The sequence below is a fragment of the Cupressus sempervirens genome, chromosome 2, assembly GCF_028749045.1.
Source record: "Cupressus sempervirens isolate cs-2001-9-10 chromosome 2, ASM2874904v1, whole genome shotgun sequence".
In the NCBI taxonomy this organism is placed as follows: Eukaryota; Viridiplantae; Streptophyta; class Pinopsida; order Cupressales; family Cupressaceae; genus Cupressus; species Cupressus sempervirens.
The window spans coordinates 746578529-746604016 of NC_143119.1; the positions used below are offsets into that span (position 1 = coordinate 746578529).

At 34.8% G+C, this 25488-nt stretch overlaps 1 protein-coding gene and 1 pseudogene across 1 annotated transcript; both read right to left on the reverse strand.

Annotated features, from left to right (window-relative positions):
- Window positions 1-3081: 3081 nt before the first annotated feature.
- On the reverse strand, window positions 3082-4129 carry LOC149575566 (heat shock 70 kDa protein 5 pseudogene; annotated as a pseudogene).
- A 3022-nt stretch (window positions 4130-7151) lies between these two features.
- Window positions 7152-20842, reverse strand: LOC149575567 (jasmonate-induced oxygenase 3-like). The gene is made up of 5 exons (XM_089812236.1): window positions 20449-20842; window positions 14422-14426; window positions 14289-14365; window positions 13861-14191; window positions 7152-7397 (listed from the first exon to the last, which is right to left on the reverse strand). The coding sequence occupies exons 3-5, from the start codon at window positions 14321-14323 to the stop codon at window positions 7152-7154; spliced, it is 612 nt and encodes a 203-aa protein (XP_089668362.1). The 5' UTR covers window positions 14324-14365; window positions 14422-14426; window positions 20449-20842.
- Window positions 20843-25488: the final 4646 nt, after the last annotated feature.

Sequence of the window (25488 nt, forward strand, 5' to 3'; positions counted from 1 at the left end):
ATGACATCCAAAGCACTTGACCTTACAAATGTCCTTCTTCTTCTTCTTGCTTTATGAATTTGATTCTTTTCTTGACCCCTTCTTTTCTTTCCCTTTCCCTGATAGGGCAACATTTTCCTATTTCAGCTCACTTTTATGACTGTTGTTGGCCCCATTTATAAGACTTAGTCTAAACTCCTGTTGAGAAAAATTAGTCCATAATCGATCCCAACTCGGTGAGGTATCTCGTCCACTAAAAACTTGAACAAAGACACTCCATAGTTTAGAAAAACCATGTAGGGCTATTCTCACTAGCTTATCATTACTGGGACTATCTCCAATAGTTGCTAACTCATTCTTGACAAGTCTAAGTCTAGTGAGGTAGCTTGTAACGTCTTCTCCCTAGTTCATCTAGGTATTCTTCAACTTCTCTCTAAGAATCATCTTCCTATTGGTGGTAGCATTCCGGTACAAATTTAAAATGACATCCCATATCTTCTTTGCTATATCTAGCTCTAAGATATGTGAAACAATATGATCCTTAACACAATCAAGGATAATCCTCCTCACCTTGGCATCATCCTTCTTATATGTTGCAAGCTATGTTGTATCTATTGGTACAAAGTACTTGTAACATAATCCTTGATACCATTCTCTTCCAAAAATAAATAAATTCTAACCTTCTAGACACCAAAATTCAAGGGACCATCCAATTTGTCCTAATCTCTCAAACCAGCTAAAGCCGTCTCAAGGGATTAAAGCAATAATAATTTTGAAGAGATCAACCCTTAATTCTTTGCTAGGGAAAAGCTTTTCTACCCTCAACACTGCTCTAATACCATGTGAAAATTTACACTATTGTAGACATTGATTATTAATCTTTAATCGTAAATGATTATTAAACTACCAAAAAAATAATTTTTGGGCCAATATAAAAAATAAGACAACTGCAAGTACACCAATAAAATAAGGAAAGAAATTCACAACACAAAGAACACAATATTTTTGGACAAATTGTCCCTAGAAAAAAACCTAAGGGAAAACTAGTTTTGCAGATGGAAAATATATTAACTTCAACAAATCAAGAGATACAAAATTCCTTGCCTCTCACTGGTAGAATTCAGACAACCTCTTAATTTCTCCTATTAATATTCCCCATTGCTATCCCCAATACTATCACTGTGCCCTTGCTAACACTGTAAGACTATTTTCTATCACTACAAATGCTTTTACAACTTATGTTCCCCTGCTACTCTATTCACAAAATTCCTCCCTTGACCCCCCTTTGTATTCTACCTAACCAAGAGGGTTCTAGTTGCTTCTTGATTTAGACAATCTAACCAATAAGTTTCTAGTTGCTTCTTGATAACAACCTAATGAAGAAGTTTCTAGTTGCTTCTCGATTGAAACAACCTAACCAATAGGTTAGTAGTTGCCCCTAGAAGGAGTCAATTAATTAACAAATATTTGCTAATTAATCACTTATGGATGAATAGTTGTCCAATCTACCTAAAAATAACAAGGATTAGGGAAAAAAGTTATGGTTCAAAGAGAGAGAATGAAAAATAGAAAACATTGACTTCAACTCGCAAACTCTAACTTTCCAACCTTAACTTTTGGAAAGTTAAGGTTGATAGAAAGAGAGAAGGTTTTTCTACATGGAGAGAGAAAACTTTAATACATAGAGAGAGAGAGAGAGAGAGAGAGAGAGAGAGAGAGAGAGAGAGAGAGAGAGAGAGATAAGGTTTTAGTATGGGGAGAGAGAGAAATTAAGCACTTCAACTCTACTCTCATTTCCAATTTAACCTTCCCTTAACTTTTTAGGTAAAAATATCAAGGTAACAAATAAACTTTATTTCTAGGTCATATAAATAAAAGATAGCAATAAATGCTTAAGCAATGAATTTTAGATTACAAAATGAGATAATGAAATCTTGGTTTTCTAGCTCTAAAATAGCCAGATGGATGAAAAAATTATATCTCAACAAAATAAGAAGACCCTATTAAAAAGGATATATGGATGATTTACATTTAGATACTATCACAACTCAATAAAGAACAAATACTACATAATGGCCTTCATTTGGCGTAAGTTATAATAGTTTAGCATTAAAAATTTTAAAAACTTAATAGAAGTTTTAATAAAAATATTTAATATAATTTAATCAAATTTGATTAACATTAGAAATTATCATTTTGTTGGTAAATAGATTTTTCACAGTAGAATTTTGCCCAATGGAGTGTGTGGCAAACTATTCACAACAGTTGGATAGGTCCTTGGTATGCGACCTTCCTCTACATTTAGAGGGGCAGCTCCCTCATATGATATAATTTTGAAGATTTTCAAATAAAATATGGAATCAAACTTTTAAAGATGAGAAAGCTCATGATGACGAATGCACCACACAACTCCAAGGCTTTCCCGAATACTAAATTAAAACCACTAATAACAACAATCAAGATCTACGCTTGAAAACCATTACTAGCACAATGCTGATCCACAGATTCATAAACATCTACACCATACCGTGAGAATGCTCACTACAAAGAGAATCAACATTCCTAACAATTTAGATTTGGAAGAAGAGAACTCAAATTGTAGTTTCCTTTATTTTCTTGCACCAAGAACTCAAGAGCAATTTCTGATTACAAAGACAAAATTTGTACATGCTTTCCAAATATCATCTCCTAATCAAAATTTTAGCATAGTGCTCCCTTTCTCCAAAGCCAAAAAGTCCCTTTTACAAAGCCAATAGGTGTCCTTATATAGACATAGAGGTTAATAACTACCTCTTCGTGGTTAATAACCACCTCCAAAATACATAATTTTGCAGAGGTTAATTAACCTCAATAAAATTAACCTATACAAGGAAACTTGCCAAAACAAAACTTTAGCTAGAGTTCCTAAAGATGTTTACATATACAATCACTAATCCTTCTAGCTACTAACTCTATCTATCTAGACACAATTGATCTATCCCGAAAAGCCCTGTAAGTATTTAGGATGATCATCATTGATTCATAGTTCAAAATGAGCACATTTCCGTCCTAAGTTTGGCTATGAAGTATCTATCTTGAATTTCTTCTAACTCGTGATCCCTTTTATGCAGCTGATTTGTAAGCATGGGAGATAATAGGACTACAAACATTTTCTAGTTCATGCAACTTCTGTTCATACTCACAAGAATCTGCCAGCTGATTGGCATCTAGCCATTCAATTGTACTCTTTATATTTTTTTGTATTTTGTCCCTATCACTATAACAGATCGTCTTACTGAACTTCTCATCCTTGATAGTATTCCTCATGTTGTAGACATAGTTCTCCAAAATGTAAATAGCATTTGATCTCTTTTGCACATGCTCATTTCCTTCCTTGTATTTCTCTTCTTTCTCCACCATTCTCTCAATCTCAACTTTTCTCAGCCTGCCCTTATCATTGTTAATGGTGATGGTATTCTTAATCCCTGCAGTCTTGTCTTCAGCCCTAACATTCAGGATTCCATTAGCATCAATATGAAAACATTCATATCTCTAAGCCTCTTCACAACCAAAGATTCACCTATTTCAAGCACTGCCTTGTATGTGCTCCCAAAGTTTTCTCTTCCAAGAAGCTCTATAGATGCCCTGGGCAAATCATCAATATTGAAACTAGGGAGATCTAACCTTGATGTGAACACCATCTTTCCCTTATTCTTTAGCTCCACTTTAGTCCCCAAAGAGCTAGACTAGAATGTTTCCGTTATCTCTGCATTTTTTTTTGCATTTGTGGGGAACCTTTTGAAGCTTCTTTCTTTGCCTTAACTATAAGCAATGATCATTGAAGTCCAGGAGACGATACTTCAGTGGCACATTTTGTCAAATACTATTCGAGCATCTTTTTTTAAATTTCCACATTTAGTATACATATGTAAAAATGCACATGCTATGAAGACATTTTACTCAAAACCAACCTCAGTTATGTCACCATGAACCTCCTTACCATGTCCTAGAGCTACCATCTTAGCGCAGATGGGTATCGTGCTAGAATAGTTGAATTGATTGGGTTGGATCCCATTTTGCTGCATTTTAAATCTAAGTCTTCTTTACCAAATCCATACCCAGCATAACTTGATATCATGGTAGTCCAAGATACCACATCCGGTCGAGGCATTTCTTTGAAGATCTTTAAAGCTTGATTAAGATCACCGCTCTATGCATATCCTACAATCATTGCATTCCATGAGATCACATCTCTTTGAGACATTTTGTTGAATAGTTGACATGCCATGTCTAGACTTCCACATTTTGTGTACATATCCATAAAAGTACTTGCAAAGAGAACATCTGACAAAATCCCTTCTGCAGTGTTTAAAAACTTCTCTACGGTTTCCTTGAAGTAGTCCACGAGTTTGCTTCTCAGGAGATAAGTTGTAGAAGGGAACAATTCTCCGTAGAAGGTCCTCAAAGAGATGATCTTCTTTTCAGGTTCATCGCACTTCTTTCAGATAATTCAAATGGATTAATTCATGAAGATTTTCATTTAGAATATCTTAAAAAGTTCAACGGCATGATATATATATATATATATTAAAGAGGGAAAAGGTGGTGATTTTTTGTTTAAGCAAGTGAACATACTACTTCTGCTGCTCTCTCATGGTTTTTCTAGCTTCTCTCTTCTCATCCAACCGCGGAGGATGCCATTCACGCTAAAATCTTACATGTATTGGGTAAGAGATCATCACAACCGACAAGTGCTGATGAAGAAGAGGTTAGTTTCAGCTTCGAAGAGTTGAAAGATAAGAAATATCTACATGCTGCTTTGCATGAGTCAATGTGGCTTTATCCTCCTGCGCTACTGACTGAGAGCATTTTACTAGCAACAGCAGCTCACATGGCATTGTTGCCATCCTCGAAACCATCAACCTCAGCTTAAAAATTGTCGGGTATTAAACCATCAAGAAGGGGATAAAAGATAAGTGAAAACATTTATTTCTAATTGCTCCCATTGATACGTCTGATTTCTTATGGAAAATTTTTAAATAGGTTAATAATTACTTCATAGAGGTTAACAAATACGCATTTTTGGAGAGGTTAATTAAAAGTTATCATTAATCTATTTGATAGGTTAAGAAATATGCATTTTTGAAGAGGTTAATTAACCTACTCCAAAATGCATGATTTGAAAGTTATCATTAACTTGTTTGAGAGGTTAATGGTCAATGATAAACTTGAAAACACGTAATTAGGGTCTCTCCATTAACCTGCAATAACTTGTGGCTCAGAAGTCAGATTTTGAAAATTTCAAGTGCTGGGTGGAGCTGGAAACAAGCCGAAGACATGAAGATTCAGAAACTCACAAAAACTCAGAGATAAAATGACCATTCCAATGATTGAAATGGGACGTATTTCACACATAACAGGGGATTAATAGGTTCAAAAATTGAAACACTTTATTACCAAGTAACACATTTAAACGATATACATGTTTAAATATTAGAGAAATAATATTTTTTAATATAAAATATTTATAATTTTAAAAAAATTAATTTATCAAATTAAGTAAACATTAAAAAATTTAAAACTTAAAAATATAAATATAAATATTTATAGTTGAAATAACTAAGATTACTCACTAGTTTAAACACAAGTGATTAGCCTACATTGATATGACATCAAATGAATTGTGTTCCTCTATAATTAAAATAATAATAATTTATCATATGTTACTATGATAAGTGAAATATTATGGGTTTCCTATTTATATATATTTTATCCTCAAATATTGACTTTACAATAGTAGTGGTTCATCTATAACACCCAAAACTTATGAGCCAATTGAACAAAAGAAAAATCTTACATATAAAATTAGAAAAATTGAAACTTAAAATAAATAAATAAAATAAGAACTATCAAACTATATTATCTAATAATAAATGTTGTTGAAAGTTATAATTAAACTAGATATTTAAAAAGGTGAACACATGTACCTAGTGGCATGTGCTTGCCCTCATAGTTTTTATACTAATTAGAAATTAGAAATAAAATATTGAATTTAATATTTCAATTACAATATTGTATTTTTTTGAAAAAATTCTATATAAAAATACCACCTAGACTTTACACTCATAATTTCATTCTTAACTTTTAGCAAATAGTAATTAGATATATTATTTATATATTTTTTTTAAAGTGAGATCAATGGGATGTCACTACATAAAATTTAAAAAATTATATAAATTTTCTACTTAGATAAGTTGAAATGGTACAACATGAAGGAAAAATAATTTGTGATGTCTTATAAATATGAAGGAAGCCTCCTTGAAGAATGATACCTAATGCCCTTAGATTAAATTTACTTTTTAGATTTTCCACATCTTGAAAAGGTTGCCTTTTTAGTAATCTAGTTGATTGGGATTTTGTGTTGGAACTTTACTTTGTTAAAGGACAAGTTAATGGGTCAATGATAGACTCATGACACCTTGATATAAATTTACTCTTATATGTAAGACCTTCTAGTTTAAAAGTTTGTTTGATGTATAGTTATGTATTCTATACTTGAAATCTATGATACTAATAAATATCTTGCTAGGTTGTCATGTAACAAAATTATAAAACATTGCTGTCACACAACAAAATTATAAGAACATTGTATCTTGAATAAAATAATTGACATTGAAACAAATAATAAAATAAATATATAACCATAATTCATTATTTTATTTTCAATACATTAAATAATTATATATTGATATTGATTATTCTACATAACAATCCAAACTTGATAGCTAAATAATATCACATGAATATACTAAATACTTTTAAATACTAATATATAACATCAAACCATATAAACTAATATTTGATCAATTAAATAGTAAATTTTATATTTTATATTTTAAATTAGATAAGATTAGTTTATAACCAAGTAATGATTTCATAATAATCAAACATAAATGACCAAAACCAAAATGAGTACATAGATAGAAGTATCATATATAATTAAAAAATGCCTTTAGTGATAAGTTGTGACCAAGGATAACTAGGAGTCCACAATCCAACAAAACGTCAACATACAGGAAAAGAGCTCTTCAGAGTTCTAAAAGCTTTTCCACCATTATTGTGCAGCCGACTCTTATTTACTAAGTCTTATTTTCTACACATTTACAGCCAGCCATGGGGAATAATAATGGAGATTAGTTTTTTTTTAGCTCTTGAACATGGCCCTTTCCATCCAAACCTTTGCTAAAAAACTTTTGCAAATACTCTTTCCAAGGTGAACTTCCATAAACAATGGGATGGTCTTTGTCAATCAGTGCTGAAAGAGGCGAAATAATGACTTCACCATGTGGAATACCAAGGAGAGCCCATGACAACCTTGCTCTATCCTTGTGAACTAAACTCCTGTGCTCAATGCTTTTGTATATCCCATTGCTTATTACCTGTTTGTATTCTTCCAATTCAATATCTTCAACATAAACCAATATCAATATAACCTAATGAATTGCTTATTATCTGTAATTTCAATCAAATAACAATTGTATTCTTATGATTTGATATCTTCAACATAAACCAATATCTATAAAATCTAATGAATTGCTTATTGCATGTAATTTCAACCAAATAACTATTATATTCTTATGATTTGACATCTTCAACATTAACCAATATCTATATAACCTAATGAATTTCTTATTACATGTAATTACAACCAAATAACCATTGTATTCTTATAATTTAACATCTTCAACATAAACCAATATCTATATAACCTAACAAATTGCTTATTAACTACACTTTCAACCAAAGTATTCCTTATACTCTTCATGATCTAAAATCCTTGGATCTAATAATATCTAATAATAATTCTTAGACAAAATTAAAAGTTTGTGAAAAGAGGGGTAAAAATTTATTAAGACAGAAAGGAATACAACAAGGAGAGCTCAACAAGGAGCTCGATCCTGAGCTACAAGATCATCAAATTCTTGCACCATCTCAAAGGATAGTTGTCTCCTATCCATAATATTCCAACTCGGATCATGACTAGAAGCCCATTTGGCTAAACAATCAGCAGCTCTGTTCTATTCACAGCTCTGTTCTATTCACGAGGAATATACGTGAACCTAATGAACTGAAAAGAGGTAGAGAAGAGAATAATCTACTTAACAATAGTGGCCAGCTGCCAACTAACATCCTCAAGCTCCTGCGAAGAAAGCATGTTCACCACCACCTGGGAATCAGACTCACAGATAATCTTACTCCATCCCCACAAGAAACATTGTTCCATGGCATATAAAATGGCCTAAGCTTCCATGAAATTGTTAGTGTAATCACCCTTATGAATTGAGAAGAAAAATTTAACATCCCCAGAACTACAACGAGCCACTCCCCCAATACCAATAGGGCCAGGATTCCCACGAGAAGAACCATCAGTGTTAATTTTTAGAACTCCACAAGGAGGAGGAGTCCAATGCCCATCTCGGTTAACTCAACCCTTCCTCTGATGCTGAAGGTGCCTGGACACAAAAGGAAACCTTTGAGCTATAGCCCCATCCTGAAGATGAAAATTGAGGCGATTATAGATAGCAAGATCAACCAGATCCATACCCCCATCAAGCTCACACTTCACATGAATAGTTTCCTGAAGAGAATGTGATATCTTCCACCAAAGATGCAAAACACCAAGCCGAACATCTTGGAATATGTGACGATTCCTCTCCAACTAGATATGCCAAAGCATGAAAGATGGGCCAGCAATCCAAGTAGAATGGAGAGAAGAAGACTTGGAGGGAGCACTGCCCAAGCGGGCCCAGAACTCAAGCAAAGAGGAAGTATGCCTACAAGAGCAACCCCAAGTGCTCCACCAAAGGTGCCATATCTGAGTAGAATAGGAGCAATGGAAGAACAAATGGGAGACAGACTCCTCTCCATTACCACTCAAAACGCAATAAGAGGGGCCCTGAAATCCACGTTTACAAAGATTATCCCAAGTAAGACAACGGTTGTGAGCCACTAGCCACATGAAAAAATTGCACTTGGACCAAGAAACTTTATTCCAAACTTGCTTCCACCAAGGGACCTCAGCATCCCCAAATAATTGTCTAGTTATCTCCTGATACCCAGCAGAGACATGATATTTACCAGACAAGGTACCGCCCCAAGCCAAAACATCTGACCAAGCAAAGAGGAACACTCTCTAGAGGCCAGAGTTTGAGAAAGCTCTTGACAATCCATGTCTGTACCTCTAGGAGGCCAATCAGAAGAATGCTTCCATCTGTAACCAACAACAGGTCCCAATTGATAAGGAGTCTTGTAATGAGCCACTTTATCCCATCTAGCAGCAAGAAAAGAGTCACAAAGAGACTGAAGATGAGGGTACATGGATAAAATGGAAGGGAATCCATCCCAAGCATCAGACCAAAACAAAGCCTAAGAACCTCCTTTACATATCCAGAACAAACCCCTCTTCACCAACATCGCACCTATCTTCAAAGTATGCCAAACCATTGAGCCACGACCTTCAAGAGGAAGTGCAGAAATAGAGCAAGGATCAGCACCATGAAAATATTTATGAGTGATAATACGAGCCCAAAGTTGATGTTGTCCAAAGCACCATTGCCAATAAAGTTTAGTAGCCAAAGCTTGACTACTCAAGAGAGCAGATCGAAGACCAAGACCACCCTCCTTTTTAGGCCTACAAATAGTTGCCCAACTAACCAAGCTCCATTTAGTACTATGCAAATTACCACTCCAAAGGGATTTTCGGGAAAGAGCATCAAACTCCTTGAGAAAGTAAATAGGAGTAGCCTGAAACATGCTTCTATAAGTAAACAGAGCTTGGATAACAGCTTGAAGAAGAGTAACCCGGGCAGTAGTAGAAAGCCATCTATGAGTCCAATGATTTAGCTTATCCTGAAGCTTGGTAATCAAATTTTTCCAGAAGAGACATGGCTACCTAGAAACAGCAATAGGAATGCCAAGATAAGTCAAAGGAAGTGACCCAATTTGAAACCGTAGGATACCAACAATCTTGTGTTGAATAGAATCAGGGGTGTTAAAAAAGTAAATGGAAGATTTGTGCTCATTAACTTTCTGGCCTGAAGTTGCCAAATAAACATCCAAATCATGTCGAAAGGCTTTAGCTTCCTTGATCCTAGCAAGACCCGCAAGAGCAGAATCATCAACAAATTGAAGATGGGAAAGAGAAGGTAAGCCATTACCCCACCGCCAGCCTTGAATAGAATTCTGGGACACTTGATACTTAATGAATCTGCCCAAGCCTTCAACCATGATGATGAATAGATATGGGGAGAGAGTGTCACCCTAGAAGAGGCCTCTAGAAGCACAAAATAGTTGAGAAGGTTGACCATTAATAAGAACAAAAAAAGAGGCAGAAGTAACACAACTCATAGTCCAACTCACCTAGTCAGAGCTAAATCCAAAAGAAAGAAGAATACTCCTTAGGAAACTCCATTTAACTCTATCGTAGGCCTTAGCCATATCCAACTTAACAAACATTTCTCTCTCCTTTGAAGTAGCCATAGAGTGAATAGCCTCAGTAGCAATAACCACCCCATCCAAAATTTGTCTGCCAGCAAAAAAACCACCTTGTTCTTCTAAGATAATAATGGGAAGCCACCTTTTCATTCTCTCAGCAATCAACTTAGTAATAACTTTGTAAACCACATTACATAAGACAATTGGTCTGAAAAACTTGAATTGATTAGCACCCTCTCTCTTAGGAATAAGAGTCAAGAATGTAGAGTTCAAAGCTTGAAGCATCTGCTTGCTAGCATAGGATTCCTTAACTACCTCCAACAAATCATGATTAATGATGTCCCAAAATTCCTAAAAGAATTCAACTGGAAAGCCATTAGGACTAGGAGCCTTCCCCTTAGGCATGCCAAAGACCACCTCCTCTAGCTCTTCCAAAGAGATTGGATGCATGAGATAATCATTCATTTCCTGAGTGATAAGGGAAGGAATACAAGATAAAATAATATTTTCTTCATTATCAACAGGAGGAGAGTCCTCAGAGAAGAGGGTAGAGAAGTACCAAGTAGCCTCCTGGAACAAAGCTGGCAAGGAATTTAGCTGGATACCTTGAGAATTAACCAAAGAAGAGATAGTTCTCTGATTCCGATGAGATTGCACTGTTTTATGGAAGAAGGCAGTGTTTTGATCACCTTCCTAGAGCCAATAAACTCTAGCCTTTTGCTTCTAAAAAAATTCCTCTTGAAGTTCCCATTCTTCTAGAGCTCTAGAAGCAAGGGATTCAGCCTTGCCAAGATCCTGTGAGAAACCTCGATCTCTAATTTCTCCCTTGTGATGACATCAAGATCTTCTTGAGAAAGCTTCTTCATAAAGTGAAGGTTCCCAAAGTATTGCCAATTCCATATCCTGAGCTTCCTTTTAACATATTGAAGCCTTTTAGAAAATGAGAACATTGTAGTACCATATGCAGGAGCACCATCTTTCCACCAACAGAAAACAAAATCACCAAGAGAGGAGTCATGAAGCCACATCAACTAGAACTTAAAAGGAGGATGCTTCAGAACACAAGCCCCTATAGCAAAAAATTTGATTGGCTAATGATCTGAACCCCTCCAATCAAGGATTTTTGAAGAGATAGTAAGGGTGCCACTAACCCAGAAGCAAGAAACAAGAAATCTATCCAGACAGGGAGATAGCAGCAACACCAATCCTACAATTATTCCAGGTATAGAGACCATTAGAAGGCTTAACATTAGAGAGATGCAAAAGAGATATATGTTGCCAAAGAAGAGCAAAAGAAGGCCCCAATCTAGCCAAACCACCATGCTTCTCCTACAGACTTAAAACTGAATTGAAGTCCCCTGCTAACACCCAAGGATGATAAGGGTGACAATTTCTAACATATTGAATATGTTCCCAAAGTTCCTCCTTTCTCGCAAGATCAATAGGTGCATACACATTAGTAACCATGATTACCTCTCCTGTGTCTAGAGAAGAAGCTACCATAGAGAGAGCTGAGCGAGAAGACACCCAGCCAAAGGGAGAAATTTTTTGAGGATCCCAAAATATAGCTAAACCACCAACACTGCCTGTTGCCCCAACACACTGGCTTTGGCCACGAGACCAAATACTAGAGGCATGTTGGACCATAGACTCCACAGAGAGCTTAGTCTCTTGGATACAAAAAACATTAGGACTATGATCAACCACCAAGTTATGAATAGCCTTTTGTCTAGGGATGTTATTCAACCCCCTAACATTCCATGAGAGAATAATCATCATTAGGTAGAATTGGGAAAATGAGAATCCAAAGGTTTCACTGAACCAGACTCAATCAATATATCTCCTATGAGTTTAATCTTCTCTTGGTCTATTTTGCGCCCACTCCTTAGAGGGGGAGAAAAAGAAAATCGCTCAAAGGGTTGAGGCATCAACCCCAAGGGTCGAGGAGATCCCTTGCCCTTACCTGATGGTAGCACATCCTTAACCAAGTCAACCAGAACAACATCATTATCCTCCAACACTGTAGGAGTCACCAGAGCCTCTATCACAGGAGCTATAGGGACCTCACAATTCTGGTATACTACAACTTGGGATGCCCCACAAGCGTCATTAGGAATAGATCTAGGTGCTCATCTGGGAAAACTAGATCAAAAGAGATAGGAGGAGGAATACCCTCCTCTAAAACCATACTATCCAGCACCTCAAAGTGGTTAAAACTTGAATCAGATAATCTTTCTTTCAAAGGCCTCTTTTGACCATGTCCCTTAGCTCATGGGCAAATAGGGGTAAATCCATCCTTATTCTGCATTTGAGCCTTACCCTTACCTATAGCATCTTGTGAATTCATCCCCTTGGTAGTATTAGCCATCTGAGATTGTCCTTTCCCTGTAGTATCTGCCAAACCACCAGCATTGCCAGCTGTAGAACCATCCACTCTTTTGGAAGTCAAGTTACGAGGGCACTGACGTTGTAAATGACCATACTCATGAAAAATCCGATAGCAGAAAGGGAGGGATTCATAATCTAACTACTACACCCAAGAAGAAGCCCCAAGACAAATTTCCAAAGAATCTGGTAATGGGTTATTCAAATTAATTTTAACACAAATTCTAGCATAAGAAATAACCTTTTTATCGAGGGATTGATGTGCGATCACAGTTGGCTTCCCCAACAAAGCAGCAATTTTTTGAAGGATGTCTTCCCGCCAAAATTCTGAGGGAAGGTGAGGCAAGCGAACCCAAACTAGCATTGTTGAAGGGATATCCTCAACAGAATTAAATCCTGAATGCCAAGGTTTGACAAATAACCACCCATGGTTGTAAAAATAAGGGCCTCCTTCAAAAACATGATCACAATCAGACATGCAAGAGAATACAAAAAAAAAAAACTATTCCCTGCCAACATAATCTCCATATTGCCTTACACCTGCCATGAGCGGCAGATCCATGCCTCAAGAGTGGATAGGGAAATTCGGATTCCAAGAAATTTGCATATCAAAGCATGCTTGGTCCAATATTCAATGTCCTCCATTACAACCATTGGAGGAATAACCAGAATAGGGCAATCATGGCTACGTGGAAAACAACCATTAACTTTTTTCAACTTAGAGTTCTCCCCTGAATAAAATGATTCAGATCGCATTGCATGCGTAGTTGGAGAAGAATCATCTATTCTCACCAATGCAGAAGAAATCCCAGGCCCTGTAATGCAAACAATAAAAAACCCAATCCAAAATTGACTGCAGAAGATTTCCAAAAATACCCACGCAAACTATGTCCAGCAACTAGCAATCCAAACAGAACAGAGAAAAATAGTAAAGATCAAACAACAAGAATAGGCTAGGGGAAGAACCCTAGCCCAGTCGACAGCCAAGGCTTCTCCAAACCAAATGCATATATATTTGTTTACCTCAAGCGTATCAGCAATGTTAACAATGAGGGTGCCTGGAATACTTTGAACATCAACCCAATTTCCATCCTTTTTGATTTGTAGCCCTGAGGTTTCATCATGTAGAAGAAACATGAGAATGTGGGGATCAAAGTAAGGAGAAATTCCAAGTACCATTTCTAGCTGAGGACAAGGTGGACAATAATTCATTCTGATGTGGATTTCTTTCTTTTCTCCACCCACTGCCTCGTTTAGTACATTTTCATCTTCCAATCCTAACCCTCTGCTCAAAACCTTCATCAAAACCTCCCACAATTTGTACATCTCTTTTGAATATTCATCCATAACTTTCCTGCAAATAACAAGAATTAAATACCCATAAGAATTTGTTACACATAAGAATTATAAACCTCCACAAAATGATGTTTGAAGAGATGTAAATAGTGTACATGAAATCAGAAGGCTGTTTGGGCCATTTAGACATGTTTCTTCTGTGGGGAGGCAAGATAACATTGTAATAGTAATCCTGTTGGAAAATTAAATGCAATGGCCATTTCTCCCTGGAGCTAAACACTCACCTACCCCCCGACGTTTAGAATAGATAGAAAGATAAATACGGTGGGTGAGATTTTTTGAAATCAGAAATGACGGGGAAAATGGAATGTGACAAAAGGGAATGTTTATACATTCATTTTAATTTTTAGTTAGATTATTTAGATATTCAGTTCAGTAGAGCAGAGAAAAGGAAGAAGAAGAAAGTGGTCAGCAGATCCACTTGTTGTAGAGACAAAAAGAAGTATGTTCAGTGTCTCCAGTTGCACGTGACTCCTCTATTCATTCTATGAGTTAGTTGTTTTATTTTGTCCTGGTGAAGCAGTGACTACTCCAAGCACCATTGTATGCAGCCATTAGAGCTGCAAGTTTAATGGTTTATTGAAGTTTGAAGTATTATCAATTTAGGGTTATTTTAGGGTTTTCTGGTTGAAGCTGAATGCTCCTAGATTTTGTAATGGTTTAATCAAGTTGAATAGAAGGAAAGCAACATACTTGAATCCATTGCTCTTCCCTTTGTTTATTGCATTTGACAAATTTGTTTGGAAGTTTCAAGTATTGGCTCTCTAGTTTTAATGGTGAAAGCATTCACGTTGAAATTTTATAAGTTATAATATTTTTTTAGTTGAACAGAAAACTCGGCATCCTCTTTCTCAGTTGGAGCCAAGCTCACTCGGCATTTATTGTTGCTAAGCATTCACTTTGTGTGCCGAGTATCCTGTCACTTAGCACCTGTTGCTTGTCACTCGGTACCATCAAGTGTCGAGCAATCTATGATTCTGCACCTTCATGCACTGAGAAAATTGCCACTCAGTGCCTTCATGTCCCAAGCAAAACTGGCACTTGACAATAGCTTGTGCCGAGCAATTTTTTTAGCTTTAGGGTTGTGAGTTTATGATTTTGATTTCTATTTTCTCACATGGTATCAGAGCTTTGAGGCTCCACATCCCCAGTGAGTTAGGATATTTGTTTTCTTGGGATATTTGACATGGCAACAAATACAAGAAAGATATGGCAGCAACCACCATCCTTTAATGGGAAAAATTATGATAAATGGGCAAAGAAGATGAAGACCATTATGGTTGCAAATGATTTATGAGAGTTTGTAGTTAATGGGTTCAATGATGTGATAGACCCAAATCAATATGTTGCACTCAAATATGCACAAAAGACTCATTTGAAAGAGTCACATAGGAAGGATGCTAAAGCATTAAGTTTGATTGAAGCAGCAATTACAGAGACAGTATTCCCCAAGATTGCAGCAGCAAATTATGTAAAGGAAGCTTGGGATATCCTTGAGACAAACTTCAAGGAGACTGATAAAATTCATACTGTAAAAGTACAGAATATAAGGAGAGAGTTTGAGAGCTTTCAGATGAAGGAAAATGAATCAGTTGCAGACTTTAGTTCAAGGACCTCCAATGTGATTAACCAATTGAAGTCAAATGGAGAAGACTATCAAGAGCAGAGGATAGTGGAAAAGATATTGAGGAGTTTACCTCATAAATATGACAATTTGGTCATGACCATAGAAGAGGCAAAAGACTCACTGTTTTGACAATGGATGAGTTAATGGGTACACTTCAAACCTATGAGCATAGGATCAATAGATCTACTTCTTCATCTTCCCAAGAGCAAGCATTCAAGGCTCAGTCAAATCCAAGAGGAAGGGGGAGAGGAAGAAATTTCTCAAGAAGAAACTCCAAAGGTAGAGGCCAAGGTAATGGAGGACAAAGAAATGCTACAGCAGAAAGTTTAGGAAGGGCAGATGGAGCAAGTAGCTCACAAAATACTTCAAGAGGAGGTAAGAAAAACTACAACTCAAATAAGAGTAATGTAGAATGCTACTACTATCATAAATATGGGCATTATGCAAGTGAATGTTGGAAGAAGCAAAATGATCAGTCAGGACAAGCAAATGTGACTAATGTGAACATGGGAAGTGAAAACAATGCCACAGCTTTCATCATGTGTAATGTTGGTAAAGAAAGAAGCCCTAAGGTTTGGTATCTCGATAGTGGATGTAGCAACCACATGAGTGGTAATGAAACTTTTTTTTCATTCATTGACAAGAGTTTCAAATCAGAAATTAGGATGGGTAACAATGGAACCCTACCAATAGTGGGCAAAGGATCTATTATGGTCCGCACCAAGAAAGGTGAGAAGAAGGAAATACAAAATGTGTATTTTGCCCCTGGTATGAAGCACAATTTGATGAGCATTGGTCAGCTCATTCAAAATGGATACAAAGTGCTGATGAAGAATGACACGTGTGTCATTCATGAAAAGGATGGGAGCAAGAACTTACTTGTAGCAATTCAAATAACAAAGAATAGAATGTTTCCTTTGAGGATAGAGACATGTTTCTCATCTCAAGTTGGTGTTGCACCTCACACACAATCAGCTCTAAGGAGTGTGATTCAAGACCCCTCATGACTATGGCACCTTAGGTATGGTCATCTTGGCTATGCTGGTTTAAATTTGTTGTCAAATAAAAGAATGGTAGAAGGTTTGACATGTATAGAAAATTCATGTGACAAGTGTGAGGCTTGTATTTTGGGTAAGCAACATATGCTTCCCTTTAATTTTGAAAATTCTAGGAGGGCTAGATATCCATTAGAGTTAGTGCATACTGACCTAGTAGGTCCTATGCAAGTTACTTCTATTGGGGGGAGTACTTATTTCATGACATTCATTGATGATTTCAGTCGTAGGATGGGTGTATTTCTAAAAAAATAAATCTGAAGCATTTGATAAATTTGTAGAATTTAAAGCCGAGGCTCAAAAAGAATGTGGACACTATATCAAGGTCCTAAGATCAGATAGAGGAGGGGAGTATACCTCCAATTTTTTTATAAATTTTTGTAAAAAACATGGCATAAAGAAAGAGCTCACAACCAACTATACACCACAACAGAATGGAGTGGCTAGAAGAAAGAACATGACAATTGTTGAAATGGCAAGGAGCAGTATGAAAGAGAAAGGTCTCCCAACTAAATTTTGGGGAGAGGCTATGGCAACAACAGTTTACCTAATTAATAGGTGTCCTACAAAGGCAATCCATGATAGAATTCCAATGGAAGCATGGTCATGAGGAAGATGGACAGTTGAACACCTAAGGGTGTTTGGATGTGTTGCATATGCACATGTGACTAAAGAGCAAAGGCAGAAGTTGGATGAAAAAGGTGTAAAGTGCATCTTCATAGGGTACAACTCAGAATCAAAGACATACAGGTTGTATGACCCATTGAACAACAAGATGACTCTTTCAAGAGATGTGGAATTTCTTGAAAATCAGTCTTGGTATGGCCCAATTGATAAGTCGCTGAGCACTTCAAGTAAAATGTCAATTATGAGTACCAGTGAAGACTGAGCAATGGATTAGGCCTTCTATTCAGTGTCGAGTACCAGTGAAGACTGAGCTAGTCGACAATGCAGCAATAGTGAAGATTCTAATCCCACACTCTCCTCCCTATTACCAAGAAAGACTAAGAGTCTTAGGGAGATATACCAAGATGAAAGGTATGAAGATTATGATGAGAGTGTTAATTTTGCATTATTTTCTCATAGTGATCCAATATATTTTGAAGAAGCTATTAAGGAGAAGAAATGGTGTAAGGCCATGGATGAGGAGATAGATGCTATAGAAAGAAATGAGACATGAGAGCTAATTGAATTGCCTCCCAAGAAGCAAGTGATTGGAGTGAAATGGGTTTATAAGACCAAATGCAATGCTGAAGGCAAGATTGATAGGCATAAGGCAAGGCTGGTAGTCAAGGGCTACAAACAATAGTATGGAAGAGACTATGATGAGACATATGCCCTTGTTGCAAGAGTGGAAACCATGCATGTTGTCATAGCAATTGTAGCTCAACACAAGTGGAAGGTATTCGAAATGGATGTGAAGTCCACCTTCCTAAATGGTGTATTGAAGGAAGAAGTATATGTCGAGTAGCCACCTGGTTATGAAGTTGTAGGTGAAGAGAACAAAGCATATAGATTGAAAAGAGCTCTTTATGGGCTCAAGTAAGCTCCAAGGGCATGGTACAGTAGGATTGACTCATATTTGATGAGCAATGGCTTTAGCAAAAGCAATGGTGAGCCCACTCTTTACATCAAGGCAGCAGATGGTGAAGTATTGATTGTTGTCTTGTATGTAGATGACTTAATTTTTACTGGAAATGAAAAGAATCTAATTGGTGAGTTTAAAGAGGCCATGAAAAGTGAATTTGAAATGACAGACCTAGGTCTCTTGAAATATTTTCTAACCATAGAAGTAAAAAAAATGCATGATGGCGTCTTTGTCTCTCAAGAAAAATATGCAGGGCAGATCCTGGAGAGATTTAAAATGTAGAATAGTAAGGTGGCCCCCACACCAATAGCAGTAGGTCTGAAGTTGAGCAAAGAAGACAATAGAAAAAGAGTGGATCTAACACTATACAAGAGTATGGTTGGAAGTTTAATGTACTTAACTACAACTCAGCCAAACCTAATGCATGTAGTAAGTTTAATTTTCAGATTTATGGAAACACCAAAAGATTCCCATTGGCAAGCAGGAAAGAGGATCCTAAGATATGTGAAAGGTACCACGGGATTTGAAATTTTGTATACTACAAATGATGATTTCAAGTTGGTTGGATACACAGATAGTGATTGGGCTGGAAGTATAGATGATAGGAAGAGCACTTCTAGATACATGTTTCATATGGGATCGGGTGCAATTTCATGAGCATCCAAGAAGCAACCTATTGTTGCTCAGTCTATAGAAGAGGCTGAATACATAGCAGCAAATGTAGCAACATGTCAAGATATTTGGTTAAGAAGGATCTTGACAGATTTGAATGAAAGGAAAGAGGATGGAACTACAATTTATTGTGACAACATCTCATCAATTGCATTGTCCAAAAATCTAGTCTTCCATGGAAGAAGCAAGCATATTGAGATTAGATATCACTTCATCAGAGAGTTGGTGGAGAATGGGGATATCAAGATGGAATTTTGCAAGTCTGAGCAACAACTAGCAAACATCTTTACTAAGCCTTTAGGCATTGGATCTTTTGTACACCTAAGAGAGTGTCTTGGTGTAATTGATTTGGATCAGCACTGATCCTTGTTTTTTTGGCTTGGGACAAAGGGGAAGTGTTGAAAAATTAAATGCAGTGGTTGTTTCTCCCTAGAGCCAAATGCTCACCCACCCCGCTAATGTCCAAAATAGATAGAAACATAAATACAGTGGGTGAGATTTTTTGAAATTAGAAATGAGGGGGCAAATGGAATGTGACAAAAGGGAATGTTTCTACATTCATTTTAATTTTTAGTTAGATTATTTAGAGATTCAGTTTAGCAGAGCAGAGCAAAGGAAGAAGAAGAAAGTGGTCAGCAGATCCACTTGTTGCAGAGACAAAAAGAAGTATGTTCAGTGTCTCTAGTTGCACGTGACTCCTCTGTTCATTCTGTGAGTTAGTTGTTGCTTTGTTTTGTCCTATTGAAGCAGTGATTGCTCCAGGCACCATTGTATCCAGCCATTAGAGTTGCAAGTTTAAAAATTTATTGAAGTTTGAAGTATTATCAGTTTAGGGTTATTTTAGAGTTTTTTGGTTGAAGCCGAATGCTCCTAGATTTTGTAATGGTTTAATCAAGTTGAATAGAAGGCCATGAATCCATTGCTCTTCCCTTTGTTTATCGCATTTGACAAGTTTTTTTGGAAGTTTCAAGTATTGGCTCTCTAGTTTTAATGGTGAAAGCATTCACATTGAAATTTTAGAAGTTTTAATATTTTTTCAGTTGAACAGAACACTCGGCATCCTTTTTCTCAGTTGGAGCCGAGATTACTCAACAACTATTATTGCTGAGCATTTACTTTGTGTGCCGAGCTTCCTGTCACTCGGTACCATCAAGTGCCGAGCAATCTATGACTCAGCACCCTCATGTGCTGAAAAAATTACCACTCGGCAGCTTCATGTGTCGAGAAAAACTAGCACTAGACAATAGCTTGTGCCGAGAAAATTTTTTAGGTTTAGGGTTGTGAGTTTATGATTTTGATTTCTATTTTCTCATAGTCCAATTTAGCATCTTGGGTGTATCCTAATTTGCTTCTATAGCCAATAGAGCTCCCAGCTTGTTCATTTCTATACACTTCCTTTTCTTCAATGGGAAGATTGAAAAAAACTTTGCCCACTTTTTGTAATCGAGAGATCAGGGAGTTTGGGACTCCATGATGGATGATCTAAAAGAAACCACTATTTTTTGTAGCTTTTAAGATTTCTGCAATGGTTTCTTGTTCTAAATGTGAGGCTCCCAAACCAAGAAAATCAATGACTGGAACATTGGTGTTGTGTGGTTTGGAGGGCTCAAGATTAGGTCTCACATATTGGAGAGGAAATTTTTCAATCCCACTCTCTGACAATGTTTGAACTCTTGGTAAGCTTCCCAGTTCACCCATTATCGATGCATTCAATCTTCACAATTTGAGAGATTTTGTGGGTATATTCAGAACTTAAATCTTATTAAAGATCTGTCTTGTCAAAGGGAAAGTTTGTATTAGACATCTGTCTTGTCAAACAGAAAGTTTCTAGCACTTTTGCATTTACTAACAAACCGTTACGGGCCTACTATAAAGAAAGATAGATTCTTTCAACTTTCTTTATATCAATTGTATCTCACCATCAATCAACTAGATAGGAAAATATGTTCCATAGATATACAAGATGTCTAGATGATAATTATAGTATATGTTTATTAAAACATTAAAATAACTCGTTGATACAAAATAACTTAACTTTAAATACAAAATTCGTAACAGAGTTAAAGTAATTAACTAAATGAATATATATTTTTTATATTCTTCATTATGTGTACATAATGACATAAGACTTAACTTTAAATACAAAATTCTTAACATTCAAGTTAAAATAATTGCCACATATAATCTAAGAAATAAAGATTAAAGTATTAAAAAATGCCACCGTAGAAACTGAAATTTTAGTTTTAGAAAATTCAAAAAACAAAGAAGATAAAAGTGTTGTCTACAAAATATGGAATCATACCTTGATTTAAATCCACGACATAAAATAGATTGATTTAAATTATTTAAAACTCGAATACATTGAAATAGAATGATACCTAACATGATAGAATTTAAAATTTTGAATTATTATCCACATCAGAATGAATTATTATCCACATCTGTCTTCTCAAATGAAAGGTTTGTTGGTCTAAAATACACCCAAGACTTTGTTTTGCATTTACCATCACACCGGGGAATCTCAAACAATTTGAGAAACTAAAACAACTTTACTCTAGAAAAGTAAAATAAAATAAAATACTTGGCAATCACACAGTAGTACAGACGCTTTAAAATTGAAATACCAGTAGCTACGGATAGGCTTTCAAATCCCTCTGAATCTGAAAAATCAAGTTGATAAAGAGTCACCATCAACACCAATAAACTATATATATATATAGTGAATGTGTGACAGGCATCTTGTAAACAAGAGCTCGTTGTCTACTTTCTAGACAGGTTTTTGATCCATTGTGAAGGGATGTTTATAGGTTTGTCAATCAGGAAAATCAATTTTATTTTTTAATGTGTTTTATGTGCTTTTAGAAATCATGGCAGTGTGCTCTACCTTAGGAAAGTAGTGGCCTGTCATCATATTTTGTTATAGGGTTTGGATTCTATTAATTGTTATTCTATATCTTTTTATAAAGAAGTTTTATATTTCAAGCTAATATATTATTTTTGTTAATTATAAAAAGTTATGAAAGGTAGATATAAAAATAAATAAACTTTCAAAAAAATGGATTGAGTCAAAAAGTTTAGGTTTAAATATAGTAAAATGTGCTATATTTTGTGTATAGAGACAATGATAAAAAGGAGAAAATTTAATATTCAAAGATTGATGATTTTTTTAAAGGTAAGAAATAGGTGGGTATATTTGGGACAAATATGAGGATACTTGTTGTTATTATGAGATGATATATGGAAAAAAATCTCCATGTCACTGATAACAAACAAATCATTAAGAATTTCAAAATGGCATGACATTGTTATTTTCAATATTTCATGAAGTTTATATAAATATATATAATATCTCTTTTATATATTTTTTGGTTTTTTCATATATCTTGAACAAAATCTTTTACATTTCATATCAAATTGGTCCTTTTATAAAAAAAGTAGAGAAAAAGAATTCCTAAATATATAAACATGAAGTGCTTTAAATTGATATGCCTCTCTTAACTGGTAGATTTTTAGTTTTAATTAATATAAGTAGGGAATGGCTCCAACTCTTTAGTATTAAAAACCATCTAAACAAGGGACTAGAGTGAAATCAAGAAAACATACACACCACATGGACTAAGTGTGTTTTTGACATGGCTTTAACCATGTTACAAAGGGAATATCCAAGTTACCCAATAGGTTTAACAAGAGTTAACACTAAGTTAAATTCAAAATAACCTTATCCAAATTTACATCTTCCTTCCTTCTTTCTACTACTATCCAACCATATGTTTCATCAACACTTAAAGATCTAGGTGAAGAGGAAAATGAAACATTTTTTACAACCACAAATCTAGGGAAACTGTAGAAGAAGGTGGGTCACTACAAATACAATGAGATTTAAAACCATTATTAAAGGCAATTTTATCAACATAAGAAATAATAAAGAAATACTTAATTCCATTATGAACCTTAAAAAAAAAGTTGATTTAATCTAGAAATAATGAGTTGGGGGGGAAAGAAAGAAACTGTGATCACAATATCTTCCATTTTAGTGTTAGAAGCAAATTTGGTCTATAGAAAGTTAGAAGCAAATTTAGTATGGAAAATAATGTACTAGAAAGTAAATCTAGATAGTAGAATGAAGAGAAGAAAATATGATATTTGTAAACAAAAGACCAAGATTATTAAACATGATAATTTACCCAAATTATTGGTAGAAAAATAATGGTTTTAGTGAACATGGATCCCACCTAGTTCACCAATGAGCACTAAGATCTATCATTTTACTAGGAAATATTTTGTTAGATCAATTGCAACTAAAATGTATGCAAATAAAACATGTTTAAGGTGTTTCTAGTCATAGAGTCCAATAACGTCAAAAACTTTATCATGCTAGAAATAATGGAAAAAGTAAGGAAATGGGAGGATCATTGAGAGGAGATATGAATCCTACCTCCAAGTACCACCATCAACAAAATCTCTTACTTGTCTTTATAATTGAAATAAACAACATGAAGAAACCTCTAGCTAAAGAGTACAACTCCATTTTACCCTCAACTATAGAAGATGAAACTTTATGAATCTAATGGTGAAGAAAGAGGAGAAAATGTCAAAATTTAAATCTGGATACATATTAAGCCCTTCATAAAAAAATAATTCTCACATTCTAACACTTCTTTTCCAAATGAATCATAGGAGTGGTAGAAGGATAGAGAAAAATAGTTTTATAGGGCCCTTCACTTTTCCAAAAGCACAAGGATTGGTACAATTTTTAGCTATACTAGCAAGCTATAATATTTTATGTAATAAATAAAAATTAAATGTTCATTGATAGGAGATCTATGAGATCTCAATGCTTCACTTCTATGAACATCACCTAGATCCAATGATTGCTAAGTGTGTCATTCATTCTCATGAAATATGGACTCATCTGAATCACTACTTATGAAACACGGGTCAATGAATTTGACTCAAAGCTACATTGTTAAATCTTGATAGAAATATCACAATTTGACTACTTGTAGAAAATATCTCCTACTTATCAATAAAATAGTTACCAATCACATACCATTGTAGAAGAATTAAAATTCCACTACTATGATCCAAATACTATTAGCTTTGGATAGACTTTAAAATCAATCTAAATCTAAATAATCAAGTTGATAGAGTCACCATCAACACTAATGATCTATTAGAAATAGGGTAAAAGTACAAAGCTATGTCACCTTTCAAGCTGACTTGTTAGAATGACTAAATTTGAGTATTTCTATCCAAAAATCAATTTTTATCAAACATATTGTCTATGATAAATTTATTCTAGCTAAGTTACATATGGTCTCACACTTTTCCAATTGGTAATCTCTATTAAATGCATGTTTTATACTAGTTTGTATCCAATTACTAAAGAAATATAATTATTTAGAAAACTAACATTTCAACAACTCTTATTATTTTTTATGAAATTTTTTTAATAACTTATCAACACCATTTTATAGAACTCAAAGTAAGAATATTCTCATATAGAGCTTATAGTGTTTCAATTAGATATATTATATTGTAATTAAAAAAATTCTAGAAGCTCGTATTTCAACACTCAAAAAATATGTTGATTTTGATAAAGAAAAAAATATTAAATCATATCAAAAAAAATTTAAAATTATATGATGTTCTAGAGGAGAGAGTCCTCTTCTAGGATGTATAATTTTTATTCTATTCAAAATAGATTTATTTTGAAAAATGTGGTGGGAGATGAAAACTATCAATTTCAAGTGAGTTGAAATTTGAATTATTATAAAAGAGAAAATATAGGTCTAAAGCCAAATTTTATTTTTGAATGTTCTAGATATATATGCTATCGATAACATAGTATGAGATCAAAGTGAAATAAATTTATTTCCATATAGTTTTATGGTGGGAACTAGACCACTAATTTTCAACATTTTTCAGCAACTAAAACATTATCTATAAAAATTATGAAAATATATCAATTCTTATTCCAAATAATTATTAGAAATTATAATCCTAAACTTGATCAATTTCTACACATTTCATTAGTTTACTTCATTTATAAATTCTAAAGAATAATACTAGTTTTATATCATTGAAAGTGAACAACTATACTTTTGTTAGCCTTTTCATTTACAAAAGGGTGACATAGGTTTGTACTTTTACCCAATAGTAATTTTTACTTGGAATTAATCATCCATCATTAGATGTTTCTAGATTTTTAGGTTTAGGTTGTGTCAACTGAAGTATTTTCCAAAGGTTTTAGTCGACTGTAGTATTTTTCAAAAATTTGTAGATATTTTGTCTTGTCAACTAATGCTAGATTTCTCTAGAATATTATACACTTTCCTATAAAAAGGTACTAT